Source organism: Emydura macquarii, unplaced genomic scaffold (genome assembly GCF_026122565.2).
Source record: "Emydura macquarii macquarii isolate MOO-44397 ecotype Brisbane River unplaced genomic scaffold, CSIRO-AGI_Emac_v2 contig_1644, whole genome shotgun sequence".
NCBI classification, from domain to species: Eukaryota; Metazoa; Chordata; order Testudines; family Chelidae; genus Emydura; species Emydura macquarii.
Genome location: NW_027131781.1, coordinates 922,860 through 935,815, shown reverse-complemented (window position 1 = coordinate 935,815; position 12,956 = coordinate 922,860). Strand labels below are relative to the sequence as shown.

At 60.5% G+C, this 12,956-nt stretch overlaps 2 protein-coding genes across 4 annotated transcripts; one reads left to right on the top strand and one right to left on the bottom strand.

The window, feature by feature from the left end:
• Nucleotides 1-2,958: 2,958 nt before the first annotated feature.
• Nucleotides 2,959-9,907, bottom strand: CIB1 (calcium and integrin binding 1). Its single transcript, XM_067555412.1, has 7 exons — nucleotides 9,194-9,907; nucleotides 8,687-8,721; nucleotides 7,268-7,370; nucleotides 6,659-6,812; nucleotides 6,169-6,287; nucleotides 5,982-6,070; nucleotides 2,959-4,951 (listed from the first exon to the last, which is right to left on the bottom strand). Exons 1-7 carry the CDS (start codon nucleotides 9,695-9,697, stop codon nucleotides 4,930-4,932), a joined length of 1,026 nt encoding a protein of 341 aa, XP_067411513.1. The 5' UTR covers nucleotides 9,698-9,907; the 3' UTR covers nucleotides 2,959-4,929.
• GDPGP1 (GDP-D-glucose phosphorylase 1) lies at nucleotides 9,820-12,843 on the top strand. 3 transcript variants are annotated; one of them, XM_067555411.1, is made up of 2 exons: nucleotides 9,820-10,144; nucleotides 10,775-12,843. In XM_067555411.1, exon 2 carries the CDS (start codon nucleotides 10,863-10,865, stop codon nucleotides 12,069-12,071), a length of 1,209 nt encoding a protein of 402 aa, XP_067411512.1. In that variant the 5' UTR covers nucleotides 9,820-10,144; nucleotides 10,775-10,862; the 3' UTR covers nucleotides 12,072-12,843. The 3 variants fall into 3 exon arrangements, with proteins under 3 accessions (XP_067411512.1, XP_067411510.1, XP_067411511.1); XM_067555409.1 differs by having other exon boundaries at nucleotides 10,013-10,332; nucleotides 10,805-12,843; XM_067555410.1 differs by having other exon boundaries at nucleotides 10,015-10,144; nucleotides 10,805-12,843.
• The last annotated feature ends 113 nt before the right edge of the window (nucleotides 12,844-12,956 follow it).

Here is a 12,956-nt window from a genome sequence, read left to right as displayed (position 1 = left end):
TCCCCAGGCGATTTATCCCAGTGTGTAACTACCCTGACGGGACGTTTTTCTTAATGTCCAACCTAAACCGCCCTTGCTGCAGTTTAAGCCCATTGCTTCCTGCTAATTTACCTCCTCGTAACGACTCTTTATCTACTTGAAAACTGTCACCATGTCCCCTCTGTCTGCTCTGCTCTGCTCCAGACTAGACAAACCCAGGTGTTTCAATCGTCCCTCACAGGGCAGGTTTTCTAGACCTGTCATCGTTTTGTTGCTCTTCTCTGGACTTTCCCCAATTTGTCCATCTCTTTCCTGCAATGCGGTGCCCAGAACTGGACACAACACTCCAGTTGAGGCCCTGTCTCCACGGAGCAGTGTGGAAGAATTACTGCTCGTGTCTTGCTTACAACACTCCTGCTGACACAGCCCAGAATGAGGTTGGCTTTTTTTGCAGCAGGGTTTCACTGTTGACTCATATTTTGATTGTGACCCACTGTGACCCCGGATCCTTTCTGCTGTACTCCTTCCTCGGCACTCAGTGCCCATTTTGCACGTGTGCCACTGACTGTTCCTTCCCACGTGGAGCACTTTGCATTTGTCCGTTGTGAATTTCATCCTGTCTAGTTCAGACCGTTTGTCCAGGTCACTTTGAATTTTAACCCCATCCTCCAAAGAACTGGCAACCCCCCCAGCTTGGTATCGTCCACAAAGTTTATGAGGGCTAGTCTACACTTAAAATGTACAGCAGTACAGCTGTATCTGTACAGCTGTGCCTCTGCCAGAGCGCTTGTGGAACCGCATTGTGGAGATGGGAGAGACCTCTCTCTCCAACACCATCAACTCACCTAAATGAGCGGGGGAGCTAAGTCAGGGGTCAGTGTCTCCCACCAACATAGCGCTATCCACACAAGTGCTTATGCTGGTAAAATGTACGTTGCTGGGGGAGGACGGTGGTGTTTCCACACCCCCGAGTGACACAATTTTTGTCAGCATAAGTGCTAGTGTAGACAAGGCCTAAGTGTACTCTCTTGATCCCGGCAGGACCCCACTCCATGTGCCCTTCCAGCTTCAGTGTGAACAACAGATAACCACTCCCTGGGAATGGTTTTCCAACCAGTTTTGCACCCACCTTCTGGCAGCTCCGTCTAAGTTGTATTTCCCTGGTTTGTTTGAGAAGGTCATGCAAGACAGTGTCAAAAACCTTACTAAAGTCAAGAGTTACCACATCTACTACTTCCCTTGCTATCCGCACGGCGTGTTACCCTGGCAAAGAAAGCTAGCAGGTTGGTTTGACACAATTCATGCTTGACAGATCCACGTTGACTGTTACTTATCACCTGATTGTCTGCTAGGTGTTTGCAAACTGATTGCTTGAGTCAGATATCTGTCCAGGTGCTGCAGTTAAGCTGACTGGGCTGTAATTCCCGGGTTGTCCTTGTTCCCCTTTTACAAACTGGCCCTAGATTTGCCCCTTCCCAGTCCTCTGGAATCCCCGTTTCCATGACTTTTCGAAGATAATCGCTCTTGGCTCAGAGATCTCCTCAGGCGGTGTTCTGGGCTGTATTTCATCAGGCCCTGGTGCCTTGAAGACATCTAACTTGTCTGTCATTTTTAATGTGTTCTGTCCCTATTTTAGCCTCAGATCCTACTTCATTTTCACTGGCACTCACCAGGAGACGTCCAATCGCTACTAACCCTTTTGATGAAAAGTGAAACAAAAAAAGGCATTTAGCTCTTCTGACGTTTCCTGTCCGTGTTTTTCCCCCAGTGAGTAATGGGCCTACCCTGGCCTCGGTCGTCGTCTTGCTGCTGATGTCTTTGTAGAATGTTTTCTTGTTACCCTTTAATGTCTGTAGCTAGTTGAACCTCGTTTTGTGCCTTGGCCTGTCTAATTTTGTCCGTACACGCTTGTGTTATTTGTTTATATTCATCCTCTGTCCTTTGGCCTAGTTTCCACTTTTTGTAGGACTCCTTGAATCTCAGCTCATTGCAGAGCTGGTTAAGGCAGGCTGCTCTCGTCGTATTGCCTAGGCCGGGGGATTGTTTGCTCTTGTGCCCTTAACGTCTCTTTGAAAAACTGCCAACGCTTCTGAACTGTTTTTCCCCTTAGCCTTACTCCCCATGGGCTGTTACCTACCCCGAGTCTGCTAAAGCCTGCCCCCTCAAAACCTGTTCTTTACTGCGCTTTGCCCTCCTCTCATTCTTCGCTGGGGCCGCCCCATCATCTCCGCTGAGGGCTTTGATGAGCCAGGGGCTGGGAGCTCCTCTGGGGGAAGAGACGGCAGGAGCCCGAGCCCCCCCCACCACAGTGCCCTGAAATGCAGGGACATGCCCCTTCGTGTCTGAGCAAGACGTGGAGAGGGAGGGGGTAGAACCCCTGATCCGTGTGTGCGGACACACGGCCACACAGCCATCCCGCTCTTACAGGCAGATGCCATTAGTGCACTGAATGTGAACCCGCCACACCTGGGCCAGGCTGCAGGGACACACCCCGGCTTGGGGGCAGGTGTCTCTGTGTGGAGCCAGGTCCCCAGCTTGTGGGGGTCAGGTTGAAACTAGCTCCCAGCTACACTAGTGCAAAACCTGCGTCAGGACAGAGCAAGCGCTGGGCCCAGGACAGTCCCTGTGCAGCTGCCCCTCCCACCTCTCTCCGGCCCACACAGGCGCTGGGATTCCAGGACGGGGCTTTGTTCTTCTGCCCGTTGCTGAGGGTGGGGCTCTGAGGGCACTGGCTGGGTGCCAGCAGTGCTGTGATGGCTGTGTTTCTGCCCTCTCCTTGTGTGCCCACCTTGACTACTGTACAGCAGGCCAGGGACTCTGGGGCAGGGCTGCACAGTGCCTAGCACCAGGGGGGAGCATGGATCTCACAGCAATGGTGCTCTGCAGCTTGTTTGCCTGTCCTGCTTCTCAGTGGACTGTTCTTTGGGCAGGTGTCCCCTCCCCTGGCTGGGTATTCACAGGCTATGCCCAGCACAGAACCCTAGCATTCAGGGCGTGCCATGGGGTGCACTACAATGCCCCGCGGTTACAAGGAATGGGGCTTGGTGCCATAAGCCCCTCACAGGAAGCCCAGCTCTGGTATTCGCCTTTCTCCAGACACAAGCAGAGCAGCTGGCTGCTCGCCCTGGGACAGGCTCCCAGGGGTAGGCAGTATGGACAGGGGAGACGGCCACTGCAGAACTGCCTCCTCCCTCCACGTGACAGAGCTGGGGCTCTCACTGGACTGCTCTGTTCTCACTGCCCCAGGGAACAGCCTCTGGCCTCACAAACTCCTTTGGTAGCAACTGCAAGAAACCCCCAGCCCCGCTGCTGGGAACAGGCAGACTGCCAGTCTCCCCCGTGGAGGGGCACAGCTGCCCCCAGGATATTGCCGGCAGGACGTGCTCCCAGCTGCACTCACTCACTAGACAGGGAGGGAGCTTCTCCAGCGAGCAGACCTGCAGGGAGGACTCAGGGCCCAGTATCTCCATGGAGCAGGAAGGGCAGCAGCCCCCCCCCGGATTTGGGAGGAGAGCCCATAGCCTCTGCCGCAGACACATGCAGCCCTTGCAGCGCTCCGGGGCACAGCTCGGTGCAAGCTGCCCAGAGCCCGGACCAGGGGCTGCTCATCCTGCAGGGCTGGGGAAAACAACCTGACCCGTCACCCTGCAGAGACATCAGTTCACCAAAGCCACGGGTAAGACTCCAGCTCTTTATTTGTTCTCTATACAAAGCCCCCGCGTCCATGGCCAGGGCCCACCCCTGCAGGCGCTCCCTTCCCTCAGCGGTGGGGGGGAGCGCACCACATGGCCCAGCCAGGGCAAGCCAGCTGCTTTACGAGTTGTAAGAAAGGGGAGGAAGACAGAAAAGTTCTTGACCCTGAGTCCTTGCTGCCTGACAGGCGCTAGCACCGAGTCATGCCGCAGCGGCAGGCTGGGACAGGAGAGGGGAGCGGCATGCCTGATGGCCACTGCCTTCCCTGGCCTGCATCACCTGAACAGCAGGGGAAGGAAGCCAGCGCAGGCTGCCCTGCCAAGGGGAAGCTCCTGCTGCTTCAGAAAGGGAGGTAGGGCAGCAGCAGAGACCCACATTCCAAGGCAGGGGTTCAGGGCACACGGGGAGTGGCACAGGCAGAAGCTTTAAAAGTCAAAGTTCTCAGCAGTGGGCCTGCCTGCTGCCCCCCCTTTGAATGCCGTGGAATGGGCCCAGGCCCCCCAGGAGCCCTTCCCTGAGCAGAAAGTGGTGCATGGTATCACCCGAGGGAGATGGGACCAACGGACAGAGAAGCAACAGCCTGAGCAGGCTGCTGGGCTGCACCATTTTAAAGTGCCAGGTACATTATTGCATAGTGAAAGGAGCAGGTTTTGCAACATCCCTTCGCTGGACCCCAGGTCCCCTGGCCCTCTGCATCCGCAGGGGCTCCTTGCTGGAGTCCCAGCTCCCCCCCACTAGAGGAAGACACACAGGGAGGCTCAGGAGGGTGAGCTCTGGATTATTGCAGGACCTCACAGGCCCCCCTCTCCAGCCCCCAATCGGCCCAGAGGCCTGCACCTAGTTTGCATAGGAGTAAGCAAATGAAAATATGAGCCAGGAGACTAGAGGTCCCAGCAGCCTGTGCGCTGCTCCAGGTACGGCTCGACAGCTGGGACCCATAGCTGCCGTGGGCCAGGAATTTGTATGAAGCACAAGGACAGCTGCATGACAAGACCCTGTGCTCCTGGCCCCACGGCCTGAGAAGAGCACAGCAGGCTGGGCAGGAGAGGCCTTGCCCCGTGAAGCCCTGCATAAGGCACTATGGAAGGAGCGCTCCAAGACACTGCACTCCTTGCAAGACGCTGGAGTCACCACTCTATTGCATCTCTTTGCTAGAAGGAGAAGGATCCCGCCACTCCGCAGAGACGGTGCAGCAGGCTAGGAAGGGGAGAGCACAGCCAGCTACAGGACGCCTCCGCTGGAAGGGCCGTGGCGCCATCACAGCACGATCTTGAAGGAACTGAAAGAGACACAGCAACCAGCCAGTTCTTAGGTGCTGGCTTTGCCACAGGGGAACTACTCAAGGGCCGAGCACCGGCACCTGCCACGCTCTGCAGGCTGGGGAAGGGCTGTATGCAACATGGCATGGAGGGAGCTCAGAGGGGACGGGGTAGAATCCAGCTGGGGTTTAAAGGACAGGACGGCTGGAGGGGAGTACGTCCTGAAAGCCCCCAGCATGGTCACACAGGAACCAGCTAGAGGAATGGAGTAGCCCAGGAAGGGGGCACATGACCCCTGCAATGGGGGCAGGAAGCATACTGATGTGTGAGGCTCAGGACTAGAAGACAGGAGAGCTGGGTTCTCCTGCTGCCACTGTGTGACTCCCTCCCCCCATGGAAGGAGGAGGCTGCCCCCACAGCAGCCTGGCCTAGCTCGTTGGCATTTGGGAAGCAAGGGGGACAGGCTCGTGACAAAAATACTGGCTGGGGATTTGGAGACGTGGGTTCTATTCCCAGCTCTGCTGCAGCCTCCCCGTGTGACACTGGCGAGTCACTCCCTTCCTCACACAGCATGGAGGGAACGCCTCGCTCTGCCGGCTCCCCTCACACTGAGACCTCCTCAGGGCAAGCGCGGGCTGTATGCTAACGTGCAGCACTCGGCACAAGTGGCTCGGGACCAGCCACCAGCGCGTGCAGCATGTGGGCGCTGCCACGCTACAACTCGCTAGGAAGGGGATCGCTTTCTGAAGTGACTCGGGAACCAAAGCCCCATTGAAGAGCGACTCTGGTGCTTTTGAATGTGTTCCCTGAGCACTGCCAGCCCCAGGGGAGGGGGCTAGAGCTGGGCAAAGGATTCTTTCCTGAATAGACTTTTAAAGCAGCTCCCTGCTACACCTGTGCTGTTAACTCCGTCGGCTGCCAGCTGGGAGATCTGTGCCACCCTGAGCAGAGAGTTAAGCAAACCCCTTGCACCACTGGCTAGCTTTCCCTGCATAGCAAGTGCTGGATTTTCTCCACTCAGACCCTGTGGCAGGCAGTAGAGAGAGGTACCTTGCGAAGTCTGGTGAACGGGAAATGACGTGCTGGAACTCAGAGAGGTTAATGGTCCCGTCTTTGTCAATATCAGACTCCTCCAAGATCTGTGTGGGACAGGGAGAGCCCGAGTGAGCAGGCCACATGAGCAGGTCCTGAGAGCCCCTGGCCCAGGCCCAGCAGACGCAGGGCTTGTTGCACTCACGTTCTGGATCAGCTGGTCCATCTCAGACTCACTCAGCCTGGTCTCATCTCCTTCCCCCGTCAGGCAGTTCACCAGCTTCTCCAGATCCTTTCTGTCCAGGGTCCCGTCGTCGTCAAAATCTTGGGGGGAGGGTGGGGAAGGAAAGGTGCAGGTTAGGCTCAGAGGCACTTGCCCAGCAGATCCTGTCTCCAGGGCCATGGCCTAGCGACACAGGAGGTTCACAAGCAGGAGTGTTCCCAGAGAAGGGGTTCTTGGCTGGGTTTGGGGGTACCTCGCAACCTCCCCACTAGACCCATTGGCTGGGGAGGGCTGGCTAACATCACAACCTGCTCCAAGCACTTCAGGCTGCAGCTTTGCAAAGTCACACGCAATCCGTTTGACCAGCAGGCTCCTAAAGTGACCCCTCCTGGAAGCAGCAGCCCCCCAGGGACCACCTGCACAGAGCAACCCGCAGAGCGGAGCAGCCACCCCCGGCCTGGCTGATCTCTACCGAAGATGCGGAAGGCGTAGTGGGATTTGATCTCTGAAGTGGCCGAGTCGCTGAAGACGCTCAGCATGTCGAGGAAGTCTTCGAAAGACATGCTGCCATCGCCATCCTCCGCGGTGGAGAAGACACGGCAGATGCGGTCCTGGAACGGGTTTGCCTGCAACACAGGGGAATCACCAGCAGGCCGGGGGCAGTTCTGCTCTAACTCAGCTGCAAGCCAGTGGGCTCAGTACAGGTCACAGAGGGGGCAGGTAGCTGATCCCAGTGCTCCCTCCCAGCCTTAAAATCTACGAGTGGGTGGAGACCACGCAGAACTTCCGGTGTGACTCCAAGGGGTGCTGGTTAGCCTCTGCGCCGCAGGACACAGTGCTGATGGACACTGCTCAGCCGGGCATGGGCAGGGGGTTTCTGGAGGCAGAGCGGTCTGTAGAGCAAGCGCACCGTGACTGAAGCGCCTGCCCCACTGGGCAGAGCACACTCCAAACACGCAGCTGCCCGCCAGGCAGCAACCATGGCTTGGCCCAGCACCCAGAGAGGGGTGGGACTGACCCGGCTCCTCCTAGGGCTGGGTCACAGGGGAGGGGGCCAAGCAGCAGGGGGTGTGCACCGTACCCTCAGTTCAGGCAGCGTGAGGAACTTGCCCTTGGGGACTCTTGTCAGCAGGATCCTCTCCCTCTCCTCCTTCGGCAGTAGCTCACTGAATCTCTTGTGGGCACTGGAGAGACAAGAACAATTAAAGCAGGGCAGAGCTGCGGACAGTCTGGGACCCAGGCCTGCTGCACTCAGCTGAGGGGCCCTGAGGGGTGGGTCTGCCCAAGAGCTGCCCCATCACCCCAAGCACACTCCCCGTGCTGCACCAGAAGCAACGCACCCATGCAAGCCAGGGGAGTGGGAGGATGGACAGCGATAGCCAGTCATTCCCCTTCAGGCCAGCTCGCGAGCCAGCTCCTCGCCTCCCACCCCCTCCACTGGCCGGGCACTCGGACACTAGCCCAGGCCAGGCTGCTGCGCTTTCCTCAGCACTCCTCTCTGGGGCCGGCTGCAGAGGTTACCCTGCTGGGTGGATGCCAGGAAGGTTCACAAAGTAAGGACAGCGGGTAGCAGCCGGGACCATCTCCACACGCCTCCCATGCAGGACCCTGCGGGAGCAGCTGCATGTGGCGGGCAGCACACCGTGCCTTACGCGCTCTGAGCCAGCGTGCCACTGGCATCCAGGCTTGTGCCAGCAGCTTCACAGGCAGCAAAGCAGCGTTAGGCAAGGCCCCGGCAGAGCCCATGGTCTCTTCACCCAGCGGCCACAGCCTCATGGCACAAGGGGGGCAGACCCTGAGACAGGGCCCAGCCTGGAGAGCTTCGCCTCATGCAACCGGTCAGTGCAGCCAGTAAAACCAGACCCCGCAGGGAGCAAGAGGCTGGAAACACCAAGCAGCCACCACACCCTGAAGCAAAGTCCATCGCACAGAACGCTGGGCTCAAAGTGCCCTGGGCCCAGGCACCGCCCTGAGGGGGAGCACGAGCAGGGAGAGGCTCCGGTTCAGACGGGAAGCACCACAGACCCACTGCCGCATCCCCTTCCCCTCCCCCCTCTGCAGGCAGCGGGGCAGGGACACATGCTCCCACGCCCACCTCGGGGTGCAGGGCAACAGATCCCAGCGACTCAGAGCCAAGGAGTGAAGTGCGCCTGCACTGCCCTGGCACTCCCTGGGTGGCGTGGGGGGGAGCCCTGCCAAGGGACATGCGGGGCAGCGGGCAGGCAGGTTACGGCGACGCTGACCAGTGGGCCACGCTACCTCGCAGGGCTCCCCGGGAGCAGCCGCGGCGATGCTGGGCGCAGCAGGGCAGCGCCACTCGAACCAGAGCCAGAACCAGACAGCCCCTCACCTCCCCCCGCTGTCTGCCCCAGTGCTGCGCCCTATAGCCCGCCTGCTGCCTCCCCACGCGGGCGGGGGGCTCCCGCCACCACCTGGCCTGTCCCCCCCCCTCCTTGTGCGCGGCGCTGAGCCCCGGAGCACAGCCCGCGGGGGCGCTTACAGCAAGATCTCCTGCGTGGTCAGGAAGGTCAGCTCCTGGGGACGAGACAAACGAGAGTCACCCCGCGCTGCCCGGACAGGGCTCTCGGCTGGGGGGGTCTCGGGCTGCCCTCCGCGGCCCCCCCCCGGGGGCAGGAGCGTCCCCCAGCCCGGCCGGGCCCCACAGCCTCAGGAGCCGGGGGGGCACTGCCTGGCATGGGGGAGCGGGGCAGGACGGGGGAGGGGCACCCCAGGCTGCAAACGCCAAGCAGACCCGCCCCCGCCCACCGGGACCGCTCGAGGGCGCAGCCCGGCCGGAGGGGGGGAGACCCGGGGGGGGGCGCAGCCCGGCCTGGGGGGGGGATCCTGGGGGGGGGCGCAGCCCGGCCGGGGACCCTGGGGGGAGGGGCGCAGCCCGGCCGGAGGGGGGACCCTGGGGGGGGGCGCAGCCCGGCCGGAGGGGGGGGCGACCCTGGGGGGGGGCGCAGCCCGGCCGGAGGGGGGGGACCCTGGGGGGGCGGGGCGGTACCTGGTACTCGCCGAGCAGGTCCCGCGGCAGCTGGCTGCTGGCCGAGCCCCCCATGGCGGCCCCCCCCGCTCCGCACTGAGTCCGGCCGGGCCGCTCCGCAACTTCGCCGGCTTCCGCCTCAGCCCGTGACGTCACGTCGCCAGGACACGCGCCATGGCAACGCCCCCTGCTCCCAGGGCCGCGAGCCGCGCCGCCCCGCCCCCACAGCCGGGCAGGCCGGGGCGGGGCCCGGACGGGGGGCGCCGGGAGCAGTCCCCCCCGCCCCCCGGGCCTAGGTGGGACGAGCCGGGCCGGGCCGGGCCGGGGGTGTCCGGCCTCCATGGGTGGGGCGGGGTCTGCCCGGCTGAGCTCAGCACCCCACGGGCCGGCAAACGGGGGGGCCACATGCGGTTCCGCCGGGCCCCCCCCTGCACTTTCCCCCCCGCGCTCCCGGCCCGGCGGCTCCGTGCGGCCAGCTGCCGGGTGAGTCTGAGCCGCTCCAGCAGCAACGCCCGGGCGCTGCATTGAGCGGCCCCAGCCCCTCGGAGGGGGCCCGGCGAGTGACCCGGTCTGGGTCTGCCCCGGCCGCTGCCCCACGCCTGAGCCGGGCAGCGATTGACGGGCTGCCGCCTGGCCTGGCCCCGCCCGGCCGGCCACGTGTCCGCGCAGACAGAGCAGCGCTGCCGGCCCGACCCGGGGAGTATGTGCGCGCCCGCCCCGCCGGTTGGCTGCAGCTCCGCGGGCTCCGGGCAGCGGAAACGCCCTGCCTCGGTTGCACGGTGCAGGTGGCAGCTCCGGGTGGGTGAGCGAGCAGGCTCCGGGCTGCAGCCGGAGCTGGGGTTACAAGGGAGCCGGAGCTGCTGCTCGCTCTTGGGGACGCGTGGCCGGCACCGGCTCTGCACCGGGCGCTGCCGGGCTGCAGCCAGGCACGGTGGGACGGCCACTCCGGGCGCGAGCCCCCGTGCAGCCAGGGTGAGTGTCAGGGCTGTGCTGGGCATGGGGGGGCGGCGTGAGTGAGGAGTTGTGTGTTAGCTGCACGTGTGCACAGGCACGCACAGGTATGCTCGTGCGAACACACACCTGCAGACACGGATGCGCACCGGTGTATACAGAGATGTACTTCCTGCTCAGACAGATGGGGCTCCTGGCTCTCTTCGCAGGTATGACCGTCCTCTCCGACCCTGGCCCTGCACTGCACAGGTCCTCTATGCTCTTTGCATAGGCACTGCCCGCCCCTCACTGCAGGCTCATGAGACTCATGCCCTGAGGCATAGGAGAGGGCACCCCAGCATGGCTGAGAAGCATGTGGCCAACTGGCCAGGGGAGGTGGCCCCCATCTCCAGGCTCAGCTAGAGTTGTGCAGCCTCTTTCTGGGAGGCTCACTCCAGGAGAAGCTCTGGGATAGTCTCCATCCTGCCCCCACTCCTCCCTGGGCAATCTGCGGGGCAGGGATGGGAGGAGAGTGAGAAACCCAAGCCAGTGCTTGGCAGCTGCTTTAGCATGTGTGTCCCATGAGGACAGGAGTGGGGCAGGGCAGGCTTTCTCAGGCTGGAGAGAAGCTCTTTGCCTGAGACCCGGTTTATAAATGAGATTTGTCCACAGCGGCCCTGGTTATTTCATTGTCTGTTTCAGAGCGGCTGGAGATGTAGCCTGCAGGGGAGCCCTGAGCAAGTGCTGCTGCTCATCTAACATGGCGGTGTCAGCAGGTGCCAGCCAAGCGCTCCGTGGAACACGGGGTTTGCCATCCCGGGAGCAGCCACAGTGCTCTGCCGTGTCCTGCTCCGAGGACTTTCTTTATGGTGAAGAAGATCTTGTTCTGTGTGGGGTTGGGTGGTGGGGAAGCAGGTCAGAGGGGCCAGCAAGCCGCCCCTTGTCTCGCTTTGACAATGCTTTGCAGTCAGGCTGGGAAGAGAGGATGAAGCTGGGTTTGTTCAGGTATCACCTGGGGGAGCTGCAGACCCGTATCATACCTGGGAATGCCCGGTTTGTGGCCCAACTGAACATCCAGAGAGGTCTGGAGAGGAGGAGACCACAGGACATCCAGAGTGTAAGACAGAGATTCGACCCCCAGCAATTCCACTTCAATAAGATCAAGCCAGGGGAAATTCTCTTCCGTATGACCAGGGGCCCTACTCACCACCCTCCCACCAGCGGATGCTTTCAGAGCCAGGGGGATCCCTCCGAGCCCAAACTCCCAGGGACACCTGACTATGTCCTAGTGGTGATTAATGTCAGCCCGTTGGAGTTTGGGCATGTGCTTTTTATTCCAGACCCCGCTCTCTGCCTGCCTCAGATTCTCACCCAGGAGCTGCTCCAGTTCGGGCTGGAGTCTGCTCTTCTAAGCGCCCACCCAGGCTTCCGTGTTGGATTTAACAGCCTGGGAGCCTTTGCCTCCGTCAATCACTTGCACCTGCATGGGTTTTACCTGGATTGGGAGCTCCTAATTGAGACCGCCCCAGGCGAACCCCTGTGCCCCACGCTGAACTTCCACTTCCTGCAAGGCGTCCCGGCACCGGGCTTCCTGTTCTACAGTGACGGGGGGGATCTTGGGGCCCTGGCGCACAACATCTGCCGAGTCACTGACTACCTGGTGGATAAAGAGATTGCACACAATGTGTTTGTGACTCGGGGAACTGCTCCTGGGGAGCCAACCCATTCAGAGGCCCGTTCTGGAATCCGGGTGGTCATCTGGGCCAGGAAGTCTTGCTTTGGGACCAAAGAGGAAGCTGCATTTAATGTGGCACTTTGTGAGATGGCTGGGCACTTGCCCATCAAAACTGCCCAGGACTTCCAGAACCTCACGGAGACATCAGCCATTCACATCATCCAGAGATACCTCCTCCCTGAGCTGCAGCTGTCACAGCTCCGAGGCCAGCTGGTGACACTTCTCACAGAGTAACCACTAGAGACCTGTCCCCTCCACATTGCACATGGTGTCGCACCTTCCGGTTTCAAGTCTCATCCTTATGTATTTGGTAACTGCTGGAGAATCATTGATTGGGGCAGTCGGGGATCAGGGAGAGACTCTAGATTTGCCTCCAGAATCCAACATGGAGGCAGCCTTACTGTTTGGACAACTGCCGCTGCCCCTGTGGGTACGTCAGACTGAATCCTCTGGGATGCTTGCTGCCTGTTGTGTCATAATTTGCAGGAAAGGAAGGAACAGATCGCTGTGGTGGGCTTTATCCTTAAATTGACTTGCCCCATGTGGGTTTAGGTGGGGCTCTGCGGTGTGCTGGGAGTGGGAGATAAAGCTGGAGTGTGACCCCCAAGTTCCTGATCTAGTTAATGATTGGATGTCTTACTTTTGGTGAATACAGCCAACAAACCCCACCTTCAGAAATATCACATCACACAACTTTTTCTGCTCTCTTTCCAATAGCATGTGTTAAAGGGCCAGTTTGGTCACAGATTTGCCTGTGTACAAAGGGCCTCTTTGTATTCCACAGGGCAGCTCCCTGCACGTACCAGTCAGTTTATCACTTTAGTCCAGTGCTTAAATGCCACAGGGTGGGGCACCTTAAAAATACCCCAGCTAGATGCCCTGCAGAGACCTCCAGGTCACTTTCTGAGTCTTCTGATACTCCCTGGATATACACTAAGGCCCAGCAGCTCCGGCAACCCCCACGTATTTCAGCCTGCCCTGCCAGCACCGTTCCCTTCCACCTGCTGCGTAACACTGCAGCACATAGGGAAACTGAGGTACAAAGAGGACTCTCCCACAGGAGGGGTGGAGGTGTTGGGGGGCATGGGCCCAGGGAGAGGGGGAGTGTTGGGGGGCCAG

What these genes read in the sequence shown, in the direction of transcription:
- CIB1 (XM_067555412.1), bottom strand. Translation starts at nt 9,697, where the DNA reads ATGCAGCGCCCGGGCGTTGCTGCTGGAGCGGCTCAGACTCACCCGGCA. An exon ending in ACCACGCAGGAGATCTTGCT is followed by an intron (nt 7,371 to 8,686) that starts GTAAGCGCCCCC and finishes TTGTCTCTCCAG; the next exon opens with TGCCCACAAGAGATTCAGTG. An exon ending in TCACGCTGCCTGAACTGAGG is followed by an intron (nt 6,813 to 7,267) that starts GTACGGTGCACA and finishes CCTGTGTTGCAG; the next exon opens with GCAAACCCGTTCCAGGACCG.
- GDPGP1 (XM_067555409.1), top strand. Translation starts at nt 10,265, where the DNA reads ATGCGCACCGGTGTATACAGAGATGTACTTCCTGCTCAGACAGATGGG. An exon ending in GCTCCTGGCTCTCTTCGCAG is followed by an intron (nt 10,333 to 10,804) that starts GTATGACCGTCC and finishes TGTCTGTTTCAG; the next exon opens with AGCGGCTGGAGATGTAGCCT.